The 14,399-nt window shown below is 38.7% G+C and overlaps 1 protein-coding gene across 1 annotated transcript in view; it reads right to left on the bottom strand.

The window, feature by feature from the left end:
• Positions 1-3,901: 3,901 nt before the first annotated feature.
• Positions 3,902-14,399, bottom strand: part of Suz12 (SUZ12 polycomb repressive complex 2 subunit) — a 47,593-nt gene continuing 37,095 nt past the window's right edge. Inside the window, exons 11-16 of the mRNA XM_048367357.1 lie at positions 12,869-12,960; positions 12,527-12,670; positions 11,743-11,900; positions 10,317-10,515; positions 8,223-8,302; positions 3,902-6,235 (exon numbers count right to left, since the gene is read on the bottom strand). Coding sequence (XP_048223314.1) covers positions 5,890-6,235; positions 8,223-8,302; positions 10,317-10,515; positions 11,743-11,900; positions 12,527-12,670; positions 12,869-12,960 — 1,019 coding nt within the window. The 3' untranslated portion in view covers positions 3,902-5,889. The remainder of the gene's footprint in view (positions 6,236-8,222; positions 8,303-10,316; positions 10,516-11,742; positions 11,901-12,526; positions 12,671-12,868; positions 12,961-14,399) is intronic.

Genomic DNA, 14,399 nt, shown 5'->3' with positions numbered 1-14,399 from the left:
TTGGTTTTTTTTCTTATTTGTATTAGTTTTCTAAAGGTGCCATACTAAATTACTATACATTTGTCTTGTACCTCAGGAGATAAACCAGCCAAGGTGTAGGCCAGTGTGCTCACTCCAAAGGCACCAGGGAGACTCGCTCCTGGCCTGCTTCCTCCTCTGCCAGGTCCAGGCATCGGTTGGCTTGTGGCTGCGCGTTTCCAGGGTCTGCTTGTCTTGGCCACCTGTTCCTTCTCTCTTCTTAGGACACTTGTCTTAAACTCATCATCCACCAGGTTTCCAGGATGATCTTATCTGGGAATCCTTATTTATCCCAAGGGCTTAAGATTTTAAGATATAAACATAGGGCTGGGAATGTGGCCTAGTGGTAGAATGCTTGCCTAGCATGCATGAAGGCCTGGGTTCAATTCCTCAGCACCACATAAACAGAAGTTCTTGACCAAAGTGCCAGAAGTGGCGTTGTGACTCAAGTGGTAGAACACTAGCCTTGAGCAAAAAGAAGCCAGGGACAGCGCTCAGGCCCTGAGTTCAAGCCCCAGGATTGGCCAAAAGCAAACAAAAAAACCCAAAGATAGGAACGTGTCCTTTTTTCATTTATTTTTTGTGACCATTTTGCTAGTACAGTAGTAGTGCGTGGCTCAAGTAGTGTTACTGGTTGTAAGGTTTCTGGTTTGTGAGGCTCTCCTTACCTGTTTTCCTGGTCCTTTAGAGTTGGATGGGTTTTCTTTCATGAGGTTCCTCCCTAGTCATATATTTCTCAGTCTTCCTATGTTAGCTATTTAGGTATTGTTGAAGAATTCTTAGCATGAAGAATGGGGAAAACTTTACTACCCTATCTTCTCAAAAGCCAAGTACTGCTGGACACTAGTGATTCACACCTGTAATCCTGGCTAATCAGGAAGCTGATTGTGATTTGAAGCCAGCCAGGGTAGAAAAGTCCTCAAAACTTGTCTCCTATTATTACTAGCAAAAGGTAGGGCTAGAGATGTGGTTGAAATGGTAGAGGGCCATCCTCACAAGCACAGGGCCCTTAGTTCAAACTTGTGTTCCTGTCAAAAGAAGTGTTCTGATGCTAAATATTAGATGTTAATATCAAAATGACAAAATGGAGTCAAAAGAAAACATAGTTCTAAGGGATTTCTCTGTAGAAATGGGAATAATGCAAGCATTAAGGTTGTCTACTAAATGTGAAAGAATTAGTACAAGATCAGGAAGTGAGGTTTACTCAGTTACTGACCTCAACAGAACTATTGTGAGAATATAGCCACAGCCCAAATGCAAAGTTGGATTTCATGTCTCCAGTGTCCTTTATCTTTCTTGGATTATCCTCGTACACCGTTCTCTTTTATTGTGTGGGGAATGGACTCCAGCACTTGATTGCTGGGCAGGTGCACACGTAGCACTTATTACTCCTGGCTTTTATTTTTGCCAGTCCTGGGGCTTAAACTAAGGGCCTGGGCACTGTCCCTGAGCTTTTGCTCAAGGTTAGCACTGTACCACTTGAGCCACAGTGCTACTTGGGGCTTTTCTATTTATGTGGTACTAAGGAATGGAACCTAGGGCTTCATGGATGCTAGGCAAGCACTACCACTAAGCCACATTCCCAGCCCTACTCCTGGGTTTTAGTGGAGAACTTCCTCCTCTTCCTGGGGAGAAGTGTCTTGGAAGCAATTTTATTTTCTTGAGACTAGGTCTGCCAATCTCTTCATGGTATCTCACAGGTCACTGATAGTTGCTGGCGAAGAACATTTCTCACCAGAATTTTAATGTATTGCACCAATGTTTCCCAGCTTCTGATGTATAAAAGCTTGAGGCCATCCTAACGGTTGTTTAAATTGTTTGTGTTTTTTTTTTTTTTTTTTTTTTTTTTTTAGGAAATCCTTGGTATCTTCCCCACTCAAGCTTGTATAAACTAGTTGTGTAACTCCATTTAACTGCTGACCCTCTGAGTATTTGATATCTGCTGTAAATCCAGGAAATTGTAAATTCCCAGAGGTTTTGTATCTTCTAGTTCTCAACTTTAGTGGCATGTTGGGAGTCACCTGGAGAGCTTTTACAGTGAGCAAATATTCTGATTTAATTGGTCTCAGTGAAGATCATGCCCTTATTTTTTTCATTCTTTTTAGTAACTAGTTGATTCTATGGGATTTTTTTTGTAAATCAATTCTACTCTAAATACTTTATTCTGAAATTACAATTCTTGCTTTTCTTGTCCCTTATGAAACCATGACAGATACCAGGTTTTATGGCAAAATAAAAAAAAAATTTTAAGTCATACTTGTGTAGACATATTTACTGACTGGCAAAATCTTTTTTAAGTGAGACCTATTTACAGTCTGACATCTCCTGATATATGGTTATCTGGCAAATGTATTTATTTTCATATTGGTCTTAGGGCTTGACCTCAGGACCAGTTCTTAGATCTCAGCCTCCAGACTATCAAGGATTACAGATATGAGCCACAGGCAACCTAGTTCTGGTCAATAATTTTGAACTAACACCAGTTCTTTAAAAGGCAATCACCATATTAAGTAAAATAACTTTCCCTTAAAACTTTTGTGGGCTGGTGTGGTTTAGTAGTAGAATGCTTGCCTTGCATGCATGAAGACCTGGGTTTGATTCCTCAGTACCACGTACACAGAAAAAGCCGGAAGTGGCACTGTGGCCCAAGTGGTAGAGCGCTAGCCTTGAGCAAAAAGAAGCCAGAGACAGTGCCTAGGCTCCAGGTTCAAGCCCCAAGACTGGCAAAAATAACTTTTTTGTGCCAGTACCGGGTGTTAAACTGGGGCAAGTGACAGCTTGGCATTTTTGCTAAGGGTGGGCACTCTACCACTTTTTTTGGGGGGGCTGGTTAATTAGAAATAATACCTCAGCTTCCTGAGCAGATTATAGGCATGAGTTACCCCAGCTTTAACCAGAACATGAAATTTAGTGTTGACCGAAACAGAATTGTCTTTTCTGTGCATTTTGTCTGTTCTAGTGTTTGAATTCAGGGCTTGGGCACTGTCCCTGAGCTTTGGTGCTAAAGGTTAGTGTCCTACTACTTAAAAGATACCTGATTTGTGTTATGATGCATCTTGATCAACTTCCCTCTTTGTAACTTTCCCTCATCCCACTCCTACTCAAGATTTCAACTGTGTGTATATGCTCAGTCTGGGGCTTAAAAGTCAAGACCTGAGCACTGTCTTCTAATCTAACTTAGCTAGTGTTCTATTTGAGCCACAACCCTCTTCTGTTTTTTGGTGGATAATTGGAGGTAACTCTTGTGTATTCTACCTGGGGATGGCTTTGAACCACAGATCTGCTTCCACAATTTTGGATTATAGGCATGAACCAACAGTGCCCCCAGCTTTAGATATGCATGTTTTGCTCACAAAAGAAATGCTTTAGGAGTATATAGGTGCACTCAAATAGGTGGCTACATATGTACAGGGAAAGGGGCATTACTGGAATGGGTACAAGGGAACCCCCAAGCATTGTGAAAAAATAGCACGCAATGCCATGCCACTTAAAAAATGACGTTAGTTTTACATCAATAGCTTCACATTCTTTTCTCCATATTGGCTCTGACTCATTGAGGTTATTGCACTTTTGATCTCACCCTAGGTTAAATCTTCTGGAAGGCTGGGAGCAGGGAGAAGGGGGTTTGAACTCGAGGCTTCCTCCTTGCCAGGCAGACACTCTACCATTACACCATGCCTCCAACCTTTTCCTTCCTACATGTGTGCCTGTGCAACAATTTTCCCAGTTTCCCTGTTCCAGCTAGAATGACTAAAGTGTCAAATCGTGCCTAACCTAAATCAAAACCTTAATGTGCACATTAACAAGGCCTAATAATGACAAACCAGCAAAAAGGAAAAAGAACACAGCTTTTATATTATTGAGCTTTATGTACAAAATCATTTGATTTCAAATAAACATTTAATGTAAAAACAAATGTTCTTTTAAACTGAATTTCTTTTACATCTACTGTACCATTCAAATGCTTTATCATCTTACATGATTTCTTCAAAATCTGTTATCAAGGGTACATATAGAAAAGCATTTTTTATTATAAATAGAAACAAAGGGTTTTTTCAGCTTTTATTATAAGATGACATAAAAAGTTTACTCAACAGAAGTAATTTCATTACTATTTGGGGGAGGGAATCACCAACTTTTTGTGCAAACAATGCTAGCCTTCTTTTAAGCATTAAGAGCATTAACTGCTTAAGAAATGACATAAGCAATAATTCTACACCTACGTCTCCCCTAAAATAATCTATTTTTTTCTTTTTTTTTTTTTTTACATATGTGCACAGCTTTAGCAAATTAAAGCCCGAGAGAAATGCTGGAAACCCACTACCCAGAGGCAAAATGGGAGTTTATGGTAACTCCACAGGGAGTCAAGGAGTCTGTAATGAAAGCTGCAGTTTCCCTCTTTTCTATTATTTTTTAGCACAAAAATCAATGACTAAGAACTTAATACTGGATGACAAATCACATCCACATTATTAAATAGCCTCACAGTTAAACACATCTTAAAGACCAACCAAATCAGTATTTACATTTTATAAATTTCTGAAGACACCATTAGAAAGCTTATATATCCCTTCACTAAAGAAAATAGGGAACTGCATCTGATGGTAGTGGAATGAAATTTAAAATTATGAAATTATTTACAGCAGCATTGATCCTTTATAAATAAAGAATATGAAAATGCAACATCTTTAAAGGACAATAAAAAATTGAGGTGATGTTACTCAACCACAGTGCTTGGAGTTGGAATACAAACCTATTGGTGCTCACTCAATGTGCCAGTAGTGAAACTGCTTTCTGTTGGAAAAAAAATCCAACTGTATACACGTGCGTAAAACACACAACACAGGGCAAAACTGCTCCAAACAATTCAAGTCAGCTTATCTGTATCGGATATTCTGATCAGAAAATACATTACAAAGACATCCTTGCAAAGAAAAAAAAGTAGAACATTTTCTGATTCATGTTTATAGACACTGTCCCTACGCCCTCCTGAAAGTGGCATATTAAAAAATCTCAAACTTGATCTCCCTTCATTTACAAACCTAATGTAAAAATGTGTACAGCCAAACTTTCCATGTGACCTCCCAACTGATAGAAAATGAAAGGAGAAAAGGTTCAAGTTTTTTTTGTTTTTTTTTCTTTTTTTTAAATATTTTGGGTATGCAAAGCAAAAAATTACCCACCTGAAAGCCAATGGCCAGTAACCCTTACAAGCCCACACAAGCTCCCGGACAACAGTGTGGAAGGTAACACCTTCTCAAACAGGCCTAAGACAAACAAGTGCTACTTCACAAGTGAAACGTGGATTACGACAGCAAAAACTTTGCATTGTAATTTTTCATTCTCAATGGATAACACGATTTCAAAATCAAGGATCAAGGTTTGGCTGCAACTAGTAATGCAACCCAATTCTTTTGTAAAATGTTTTTTAAAATTTTTCATTTTTTAAAAAAGGAAAAAGCAAATTACATTCCAATTTTCCCTCCTCAAAATGTCTCATGATTACAAAGTAGAAAAATAGCCAGTCACAAATGCCAAAGCATAATAATTTAAATATATGAAATTTCTAGATTAATTCAATATATTTCTTAAGACAATAGTTGCGGTTATACTTCCCTTGAAGTACTGCTTTTCATGCTCAAAACGAAAATTCAATGACATCAATAAAGTGGGTAAGCATGTGATGCTGAATGATGAAGTAAAGCAGAACCTTGACATATATCCTTGCTGAAATCATTTACTTCATCTAATGTGCCTGTTTGGAACCTAGAATTTACAAATACAACACAAAATAACTCTTCCTAGGAAGAGGCTTATTTCCCTCAAATGCAATTTCAGTGTTTGTCCATATATAGGGTTAGATTTGTTTTTTCAGAGTTTTTGTTTTTTGCTCTGTTTTGAAACCCCTGAGACACCTTCTGTTTCCAAAGCTTTCTCTTTTGAGTTAATTTCACTAAATCCATTTGCTGTCCCATTCTGTTCCTCAGGTACTTCTTCATTTGCAGGAGAAGCAGATTCTCCTTTTTCTAGTTTTTGTTGCATTTCACGGAGCTTGGTAACAGCTTTATCTATTGACATTATGCTAATAAGATTAAAGTCATGCATGCTGACTAGATGAAGCATGAAGTTTCGACATAAATTCTTCTTAATTATTTTCTGTCCATAATTTTCTACAAACAGCATACAGGCATGATTCATTTGATTGTCAGCAATAAACCTATTTAATAAAAACAAATCATTAGTAATAATACAATTTTAGTCAAATGCTATAGTGATACCCATTATAGAAGAATAAAATCTATATCCTAGCAGGGCACTACACTAGTAGTTCATGCCTGTAATCCTAGCTACCCAGGAGGCTGAGATAAGAGCACTAAGATTCGAGGCAAGCACTCTTGCCACTAGACCATATTCCCAGTCCCAGAGCACTAAGATTCAAAGCCAGGCCTGGCAGAAAAGTCCTGAAGTCTCTTATCTCTAATTACCACCAAAAAGCTAGATTTGGAGCTGTGGCTCAAGTGGTAGTGATAGCGTTGAGAAAAGCCCAAGGATTGTGGCCAAGGACAGGCACAAAACCAAAACCTACACTTCAATCCAGAAAGTGACCATTTAATCTCACGGGAAACCAACATTTTACAAAGTTAAAAGGTGATTAATCTAGCCAGACCTTAAACAGATGCTATTAGCATAGAAGTTTTTTTTTTGGTTTTCCTAACAAAATGACATACAGTTGCACTAAAAGAATAAAATATGGGGCTCGGAATGTGGCTTAGCAGTAGAGTGCTTGCCTAGCATGCATAAAGCCCTGGGTTCCATTCCTCAGCATCACATAACCGAAAAGGCCAGAAGTGGCGCTTTGGCTAAAGAGGTAGAGTGCTAGCCTTGAGCAAAAAGAAGCCAGAGACAGAGCTCAGGTTCTGAGTCCAAGCCCCAGGACTGGCAAAAATAAACATTGACTTTTTTCATCACCACTTCATGAACTCTCTATAAACACTAAGTCTTCCGTTTTAATTCCTCCCCTGATCCTTAGAACTGTGTCTCTATAATTTCACTCTAAGCGAAAACTTTTTAAAAATGAAGATTTATGACTTAGAGGCATGACTCAAGTGGTAGGATATTAGCTTCACAGGCACCAGACCCATAAGAATGACAGGCAAGTGTGGCTTACTTGTGCTAAGTTCATGTATGATTAATGAATGAAACTGACAACTCCAGGAAGGCAAATCAAATAGCTGCTCAGGTACCCACTAAAACCAAGAATCTGTAAGGCATACTTGCAGATTTTCAAATTGCCTTGTCCAATTACCTGCCACTTTCAACAGATTTGGAGAAAGGAACTGAAGCAGAAAAGAAAAATGCCTAAAACCATTATTTCGTTTATTTTTTTCCCATCCTGGGGCTTGGTGCCTGACAAAAACCATTATTCTGTAGCTCTAGGGAATGAAACCTGGACCTTGTGCATTCTAGACAAATATGCTCTAACCACTAAAGCAACATATCTACCCTAATCATGTTCTGAAATTTGGCAGGAGAAAAAGATTTCACCCAACTATCTCTCTATAACTTGATCATAACTGAGTATTATAACTGACTACAACAGGAAGCAGACAGACATCAAATAGCCACTAGGTTTGTGGTAATAATAATGATCATTTTCACATTTACTAGGTATGTAGCAAACACAACTTTTTTGTATTCCCTGAAAACAAAAGGTAAAAGCATATATATTGTCCTAGCTATTTGGGGAGGCTGAAGTGAGAGGATCACCTGAGCCAAGTTTAACTCCACTCTCCAAACTTCAACCCAGAAAACCCATTTCAAAAACTAAACCAGTAACATACAAAAAAAGATATCTTAATTTCCTAAGTAGTAATGGAAGTATAAAAATAATTAGCAGTGAAATAAAAATTGTTTCTTGTACATTGTAATAATACATGCAGAAGTTTAATTCAGCTAATAAGAACACTGATATTTCTTTTGTTTCCTTTGAATATAAAACTTAAGGAAGCCCATTAGTAAACATGTTAACAGTGGGAACCAGTTTTTTCTTTAATCCATTTCACGTTTTCCCTTACACAAGTCTAATACCAAAGAACTGGGAAACAGCTAAATGAGTGAAGCTTAAATAAGATTCTAACACAAGTAGATTTGCAGAATGTGAAGCAGTCAAAAGAATATAAAGATGAAATGGAGAAATACTCTACCCATGTTTCATGACATGGAGATTCCATAGTTTCATTACTTCTTTCTCTCCTTCATTAACATCAGAAAATTCTTCAATTTGCTAAAAAAAAAAAAGGGGGGGGGGAGACAGGGTAAATTACTCTCAAATTTAAGCAGAACGTAATTGGTACTTCTTGGGAGTGGGGCCTTAAACTCAGGACCCCTCATGCTTGTTAGGCAGGCTCTCTACCATAAACCACAACTTCCAACCCCCATAATTAGCATGCATCTCTACTGGTGCTTGGAACGGTCTTGCTCTTGCTAAGCAGGTATTCCACCACTTAAGCCATGCCACTAGCCGCTTTTGGCACTGATTGTTTGAAGTCAGGTATCCCTTTAATGCTTGAGTGGCCTGGGCTTCCATGCTTCTATTTCTGCTTCCCAATGATGCTACAGATGACAGGTAAAGCTAGGACAGGTAGTATGATCACTATGCCCAGTCAATGATTGTCAAAACGTTTGTTTTTTTTTTGCCTGGGCTGGTCTCAAACTTCATTCCTCAGATCTATGCCTCCTAAATAGCCAGAATGATTATAGGCTTGAGCCACCATGCTTGGCTATAATTGTTATTTCTAAGAAAAAAATGTTAGCATAAAAATAAAAATAATGCTGGGCACTGATGGCTCACGCCTAGAACCCTAGCAACTCAGAAGGCTGAGATCTGAGGATAGTGATTCAGAGCCAGCCTCGGCAGGCAAGTCCTTGAGACTCTTATCTCCAATTAACCCCCAGAAAACCACAAGAGGAGCTGTGGTGAGCCCTAGCCTTGAGCAAAAAAGAGCTCAGGGATAGCACCTGGGCTGAGTTCAAGCCCTACATCGAAAAAAAAAAAAATAACAGTTTACTCAAAGCTGTTTCCTTTAACTTTTTTCTATTAAATTTTTACTTTGCAACTGAACAAAGCAATTGAAACGGTAAATAGTAGTGATGATATTTTTTAAAGCCAACATCTATCTAGTTATGGAATGATTTTAAAATGGAATTCTCAAGTAAATAGTTACCTCTACAATTAGACAAAAGCACCCAGTACAAATTAACATGAAGAATATCAATTTCCATTACTTCTTAACTTTTAAAATGACACAATTAGGGCTGGGAATATGGTGTCGTGAGTGTTAGAGTGCTTGCCTTCTATACGTGAAGCCCTGGGTTCAATTTCCTAGCACCACATATATAGGAAACGGCCAGGAGTGGCACTGTGGCTCAAGTGGCAGAGTGCTAGCCTTGAGCAAAAAGAAGCCAGGGACAGTGCTCAGGCCCTGAGTCTAAGACCCAGGACTGGTTTTTTTAAAAAAAAAAAAAAAAAAGACACAATTATAAAAAAATAAACTGCATTCCTTAATTTAGATTAAGAGTAGTTCTTTAATTAAGCTGGGCACCCCTGGCTCACACCTATAATCCTAGCTACTCAGGAGAATGCAATCTGAGAATCACAGTGCAAAGATAGCAGGGCTGGGAATATGGCCTAGTGGTAAAGTACTCGCCTCATATACATGAAAGCCCAGGTTCAGTTCCTCAGCACCACATATATAGAAAAGCCAGAAGTGGCGCTGTGGCTCAAGTGGTAGAGTGCTAGCCTTGAGCAAAAAGCAGCCAGGGACAGTGCTCAGGCCCTGAGTTCAAGCCCCGGGACTGGCAAAAAACAAACAGGATAAGTCCAGGAGACACTCATCTCTAATAAACTACTCAAAAAAGGTGTGTAGTGGCACTGTGGCTCAAGTGATAGAGTGCTACCCTTGAGCAGAAGAAGCTCAAGGACAGCACCCAGACCCTGAGTTCAAGCTTTGAGACTGGCAATGAAAAAAGGGGAGGGAAAGGGAAAGGGAAAAGGAAAGAACTTCCTTTACAATAAGTCTAGTTGAGCTATCCATCGTGGTAAACCCTTATAATTCTAACACTTAGGAGGCTGAAAAAGGAAATAAAAGCTTGAAGCAGCCTGGGCTACATAGTGAGACCCTCGGTGAACAATTACAAATTGAAGTCCAGTTCATATTAAACGGTGTCTTCAAATAAAATTCATCTCATTAAAGTATTTCCAGATGACTACCAATAATGATAATGATAAAAGCAATTACCGTAATGGTCTTCTCTCTCAGCCACTCTGGGTCTTTCTCATCTTCACTATCTACTTCCATCTCTTGTGGACGGAGAGGCAAGCAGGTGTCACTGTGGAAATACAGACGGTTGTGGCCGCTACTGTATGTTCTTTGCTGTTCTACTTCTCCGTCTTCAGATTCAAGAAATTCAGACATGCTTGCTTTTGTTCGTTTTGGCCTAATGAAAAAAAATTATGGCACTTACATTTCTACCATCTAACCACATTGAGTTTGAAAAATACCTTCATTCATTTATACTACTAGTACTATTTTATGAAACTAAGCACACCACAACATAAGTTGGGGGAACATTGTTACCAGAAGCAAACCTTATCAGTTTGGGTTTTTTTTCTTCCAGAGCTAGCCATTGAAATGAGAGCCTCAAGCATACTGGGTTCAAGCATAATGGGATCAGGTGCTGCATGCTTGTAATCTCATCACTAGAGAGGCTGTACTGGTTACACATAGAGAATTACCTGTTTTACACATCACAGGCATCAAAGCCTAATGGAAGGAAAACCAATCTTTGATATTACCTAAAAGGATACCACCTTGTGGAATAGTAAGTGGTTAAGAATTCTAGCTGGACACCAGTGGCTCACGCCTGGAGTCCTAGCTACTCAAGAGGCTGAAATCTGAGGATCGAGGTCCAAAGCCAGCCCAGGCAAGAAAGTCTGGGAAAGTCTTATCTTCTATAAACTACTCAAAAAAAGCAGAAAGTGGTTCTGTGGCTCAACTGGTAGAACACTAGCCTTGAGCTTCTTAAAAGAAGCTCAGGGACTATGCCCAGAACTGCGACCCCCTGGCAAAAAAGAAAAAAAAAGAATTCTTTCTTGACTAGGGGAGCATATTTTATTTTGCATGGAAGTACTGGGGGGTAGAACACAGACTGGTGCTAGCTAGCTACACTGGCTTAATACTCCAATGAGCCACACCTCCAGTCTCTAAGAATATAATTCTTTACATTTCATACTACACAAATAGAGAATTATCCCTCTCTTGCCGGTTCAGAGCTACGTATGCATACAGGTTTTCTCTGTGAAAAGTCTTTAATCCCACTAACTGCTGAAGTAGTTACATTAATAGTTCAACAACCAAAATTTGTTTAAGGGGCTGGGGGGAGGGGGAGAATGTGTAGCGGCTATGTGGTATGGTGCCACTCTTGCATGCTAATTTCAGCAGCACAAAAATATGAATAAACTTGAAGAGAAATGCTGGAAGAAGAAAACTAAAGGAGAAAATAAACCACAAAATTCTGTGGAAATAGAATCTAGGGAAAGTTAGAGACTTATAATACTGAAATAATGATTCCCACATAACTAGTAGTTTTGTCTGGCTCCCTTTTATTTCTCTGCACATCATAAACAACGTCTGGAGAATGAATTATTGTGATCTTTGTACCTACCTGCACACAAGAATGTGTGTGATAGGTGTTCTCTTTACTGGTCCATTGCGACTAAAAGCAAAGCCAGGTTGGCGATGAATATCCTGTGGATTTCCTGCATAGGAGCCATCGTAACACTCATTGATAGAAACATCTATCCTAGCACCTTTCGGATGATACTGTAACAAAAACACAGTGGGGTTCACAAAAAGAAAACACTATGCTATCTCAAATAGCCAGCTCTCTAATTAGAAGTAGTTATGGCTTTTTAATGACTTGGCAAAGTAAAGTAAGTGAGATGCCCTAGCTTGGTGAAAATGTCAGCAGACATGGATTAAAAGATACTGTCTCAGGCTCGGAATATGGCCTAGTGGTAGAGTGCTTGCCTTGCATACACAAAGCCCTGGGTTCAATTCGTCAGCCAGAAGTGGCACTGTCACTCAAGTGGTACAGTGCTAGCCTTGAGCAAAAAGAAGCCAGAAACAGTGCTCAGGCCCTGAGTTCAAGCCCCAAGATGGTGCCATTTATTCATAGCTTTGTAGCAATTCCCAAATGTGAATAATCACTCCTTAAATCAGACAAGTGGTATAAAGTTTATGAGTCAACATAGATATTCACTATGAAAATGTTAATTATTTCATAATACATAAACTGAATAATTCTCTATAATCCATTCACAAAGCCATCTATGAAGCGCAGTAATTTTGGTATTTTAACACAAAGTACAATCTTTCCAAGATAGCCTTATACTTAGTGTATAGTAGGTTTTTCGTTAAAAACAAAAAAAAGCAAGGTAATTACTTACAACATAATTGAAAATAAATCGGCTATGGCAGAGTTTAAGATGCTTGAGTAAGCTGTAAAGTTTGCGACAGTTCAGCGTGCACCAAGGGCAATGCAAGTCATCTCTTGCTTCCGTTTGTTGTCGTGTATTGTTGTTATAAAGAAACTGAAAAACACAACCAGTCAGGTGCAGATTTACAACGTGCACATCTCCAGGTATTTTGTTTCAATATCATCTCTGAGTGTAGTTAAATGCAACTTAAAAGGAAAATAAGAGATACTCCTTTAATATAACTATTCCAAAAAATTACAGGTCTAAAATACAAAATAAATACACTTCATGACTGCTTAAAATTATGTTTACCTGATAAAATATTCTCAATTTCTGTCGGTTCTCATTTGAAGTATCTTTTTCTTTTCTTGCTTGTAAATCTGTAGTCAATGTTTCCTTCACGGCTGAAAATAAATATTTTTTTAATAAAAATGCTTGATTCTAAAAAGTGATATATCTTGTCAAAATTATTAATAGTTCCACAGAACCTATAGAATGTAATAATTTTTGTTCTTACCTGCCACTGAAAAATCACAGAAACAATCCCCTCATCAGTAAATCAGATATTGAGGTATGTTGAAAGGACTCCCCTGTCCCCCCCTTAAAAATCGTCCAAAGAGCTGGGTAGCTAAGTTACAGAGCACTTGCTTTGTATGTGCAAAAGCCCAGAGTCTTATCCCTAGCACTGCAAAAAATGGTGTTGTTTTTTTTTTTTAAATCAAACATAAAGGTTGGGATGTAGCTCAGTAGCAAAGTGCTTGCCGAGCAATAGCAAGTACAACACTCTTGAGTTAGGTCCCCAGAACCAAAGGACAAATATAGTTTAAAAGGGGGGCGGGGGAGGGCTGGGAATGTGGCTTAGCAGAAGAGTGCTTGCCTAACATGCATGAAGCCGTAGGTTCGATGCCCCAGCACGACATAAACAGAAAAAGCTAGTAGTGCTGTGGCTCAAGTGGTACAGTGCTAGCCTTGGCTGAGCAAAAAGAAGCCAGGGACAGTGCTCAGGCCCTGAGTTCAAGCCCCAGGACTGGCAAAAACAAAAAACAAAAAAAACCAACAAAAAATTCTAGTTAAGAGGCTCATTGTTTTGTTTTTTTTTTGGCCTGGGCTGGCTTTGAACCATGGTCCTCACATCTCCTTTTTTTCTTTGTTCTGTTCCTGAGACTTGAACTTGGCCTGGGTACCCCCCCCCCCCCAAAAAAAAAACACCTCACAAAATTAAACGCAAATCCAAACTCTTACATCCTAAGTCATAAAAACAGTACTAGGTAATTATGTGTGGTCACTATATTAATCACTCTGAGGTCAGTGTGGCTTTGTTTTGTTGCTTTTTCTGCAGCACTGAGAACCAACTCAAGGCCTCAGGACATTGGGAAGTGCTCCACCTGGTCTAGACCTTGAAGTTGCAGAGGATATATGCTCATTGTTGTTTGAGATAGGGTCTCATTATGCAGACCAAACAGGTGGAACTTGAAATCTTCCTTCCACACCCAGCTATATTTTGACTGCTTTTCACAGATGTACCAAGAAAATATCTACTAAGTAACAGTCCAGAAAGTAAACAAAAACAGATTTATTAAAGTCACTCTGAATCCAAAGAGGGTAAAGATTTTAGTTTAGGGTAAAGATGTTTGTTTCTTTTGTGGCACTATGCTATATTTACAAGTTTGGAATGAAGTTCGTTTTCATACATTTTTCAACTATTAACCTATTTCACTGACTTCAAAGTAGTTTGAGAAGTGTCTAAATCTCAACTTAGTAGGAAAACCTTTCCTCTAACACAGATCAGACAGCTAACTCCATTTGTAATTGCTGTTTCTTCTTTTAAAAAAAAAAAAAAAAA

The sequence above is a fragment of the Perognathus longimembris genome, chromosome 17, assembly GCF_023159225.1.
Source record: "Perognathus longimembris pacificus isolate PPM17 chromosome 17, ASM2315922v1, whole genome shotgun sequence".
Lineage (NCBI taxonomy): Eukaryota > Metazoa > Chordata > Mammalia > Rodentia > Heteromyidae > Perognathus > Perognathus longimembris.
This window is presented reverse-complemented; position numbering and strand designations above follow the sequence as displayed.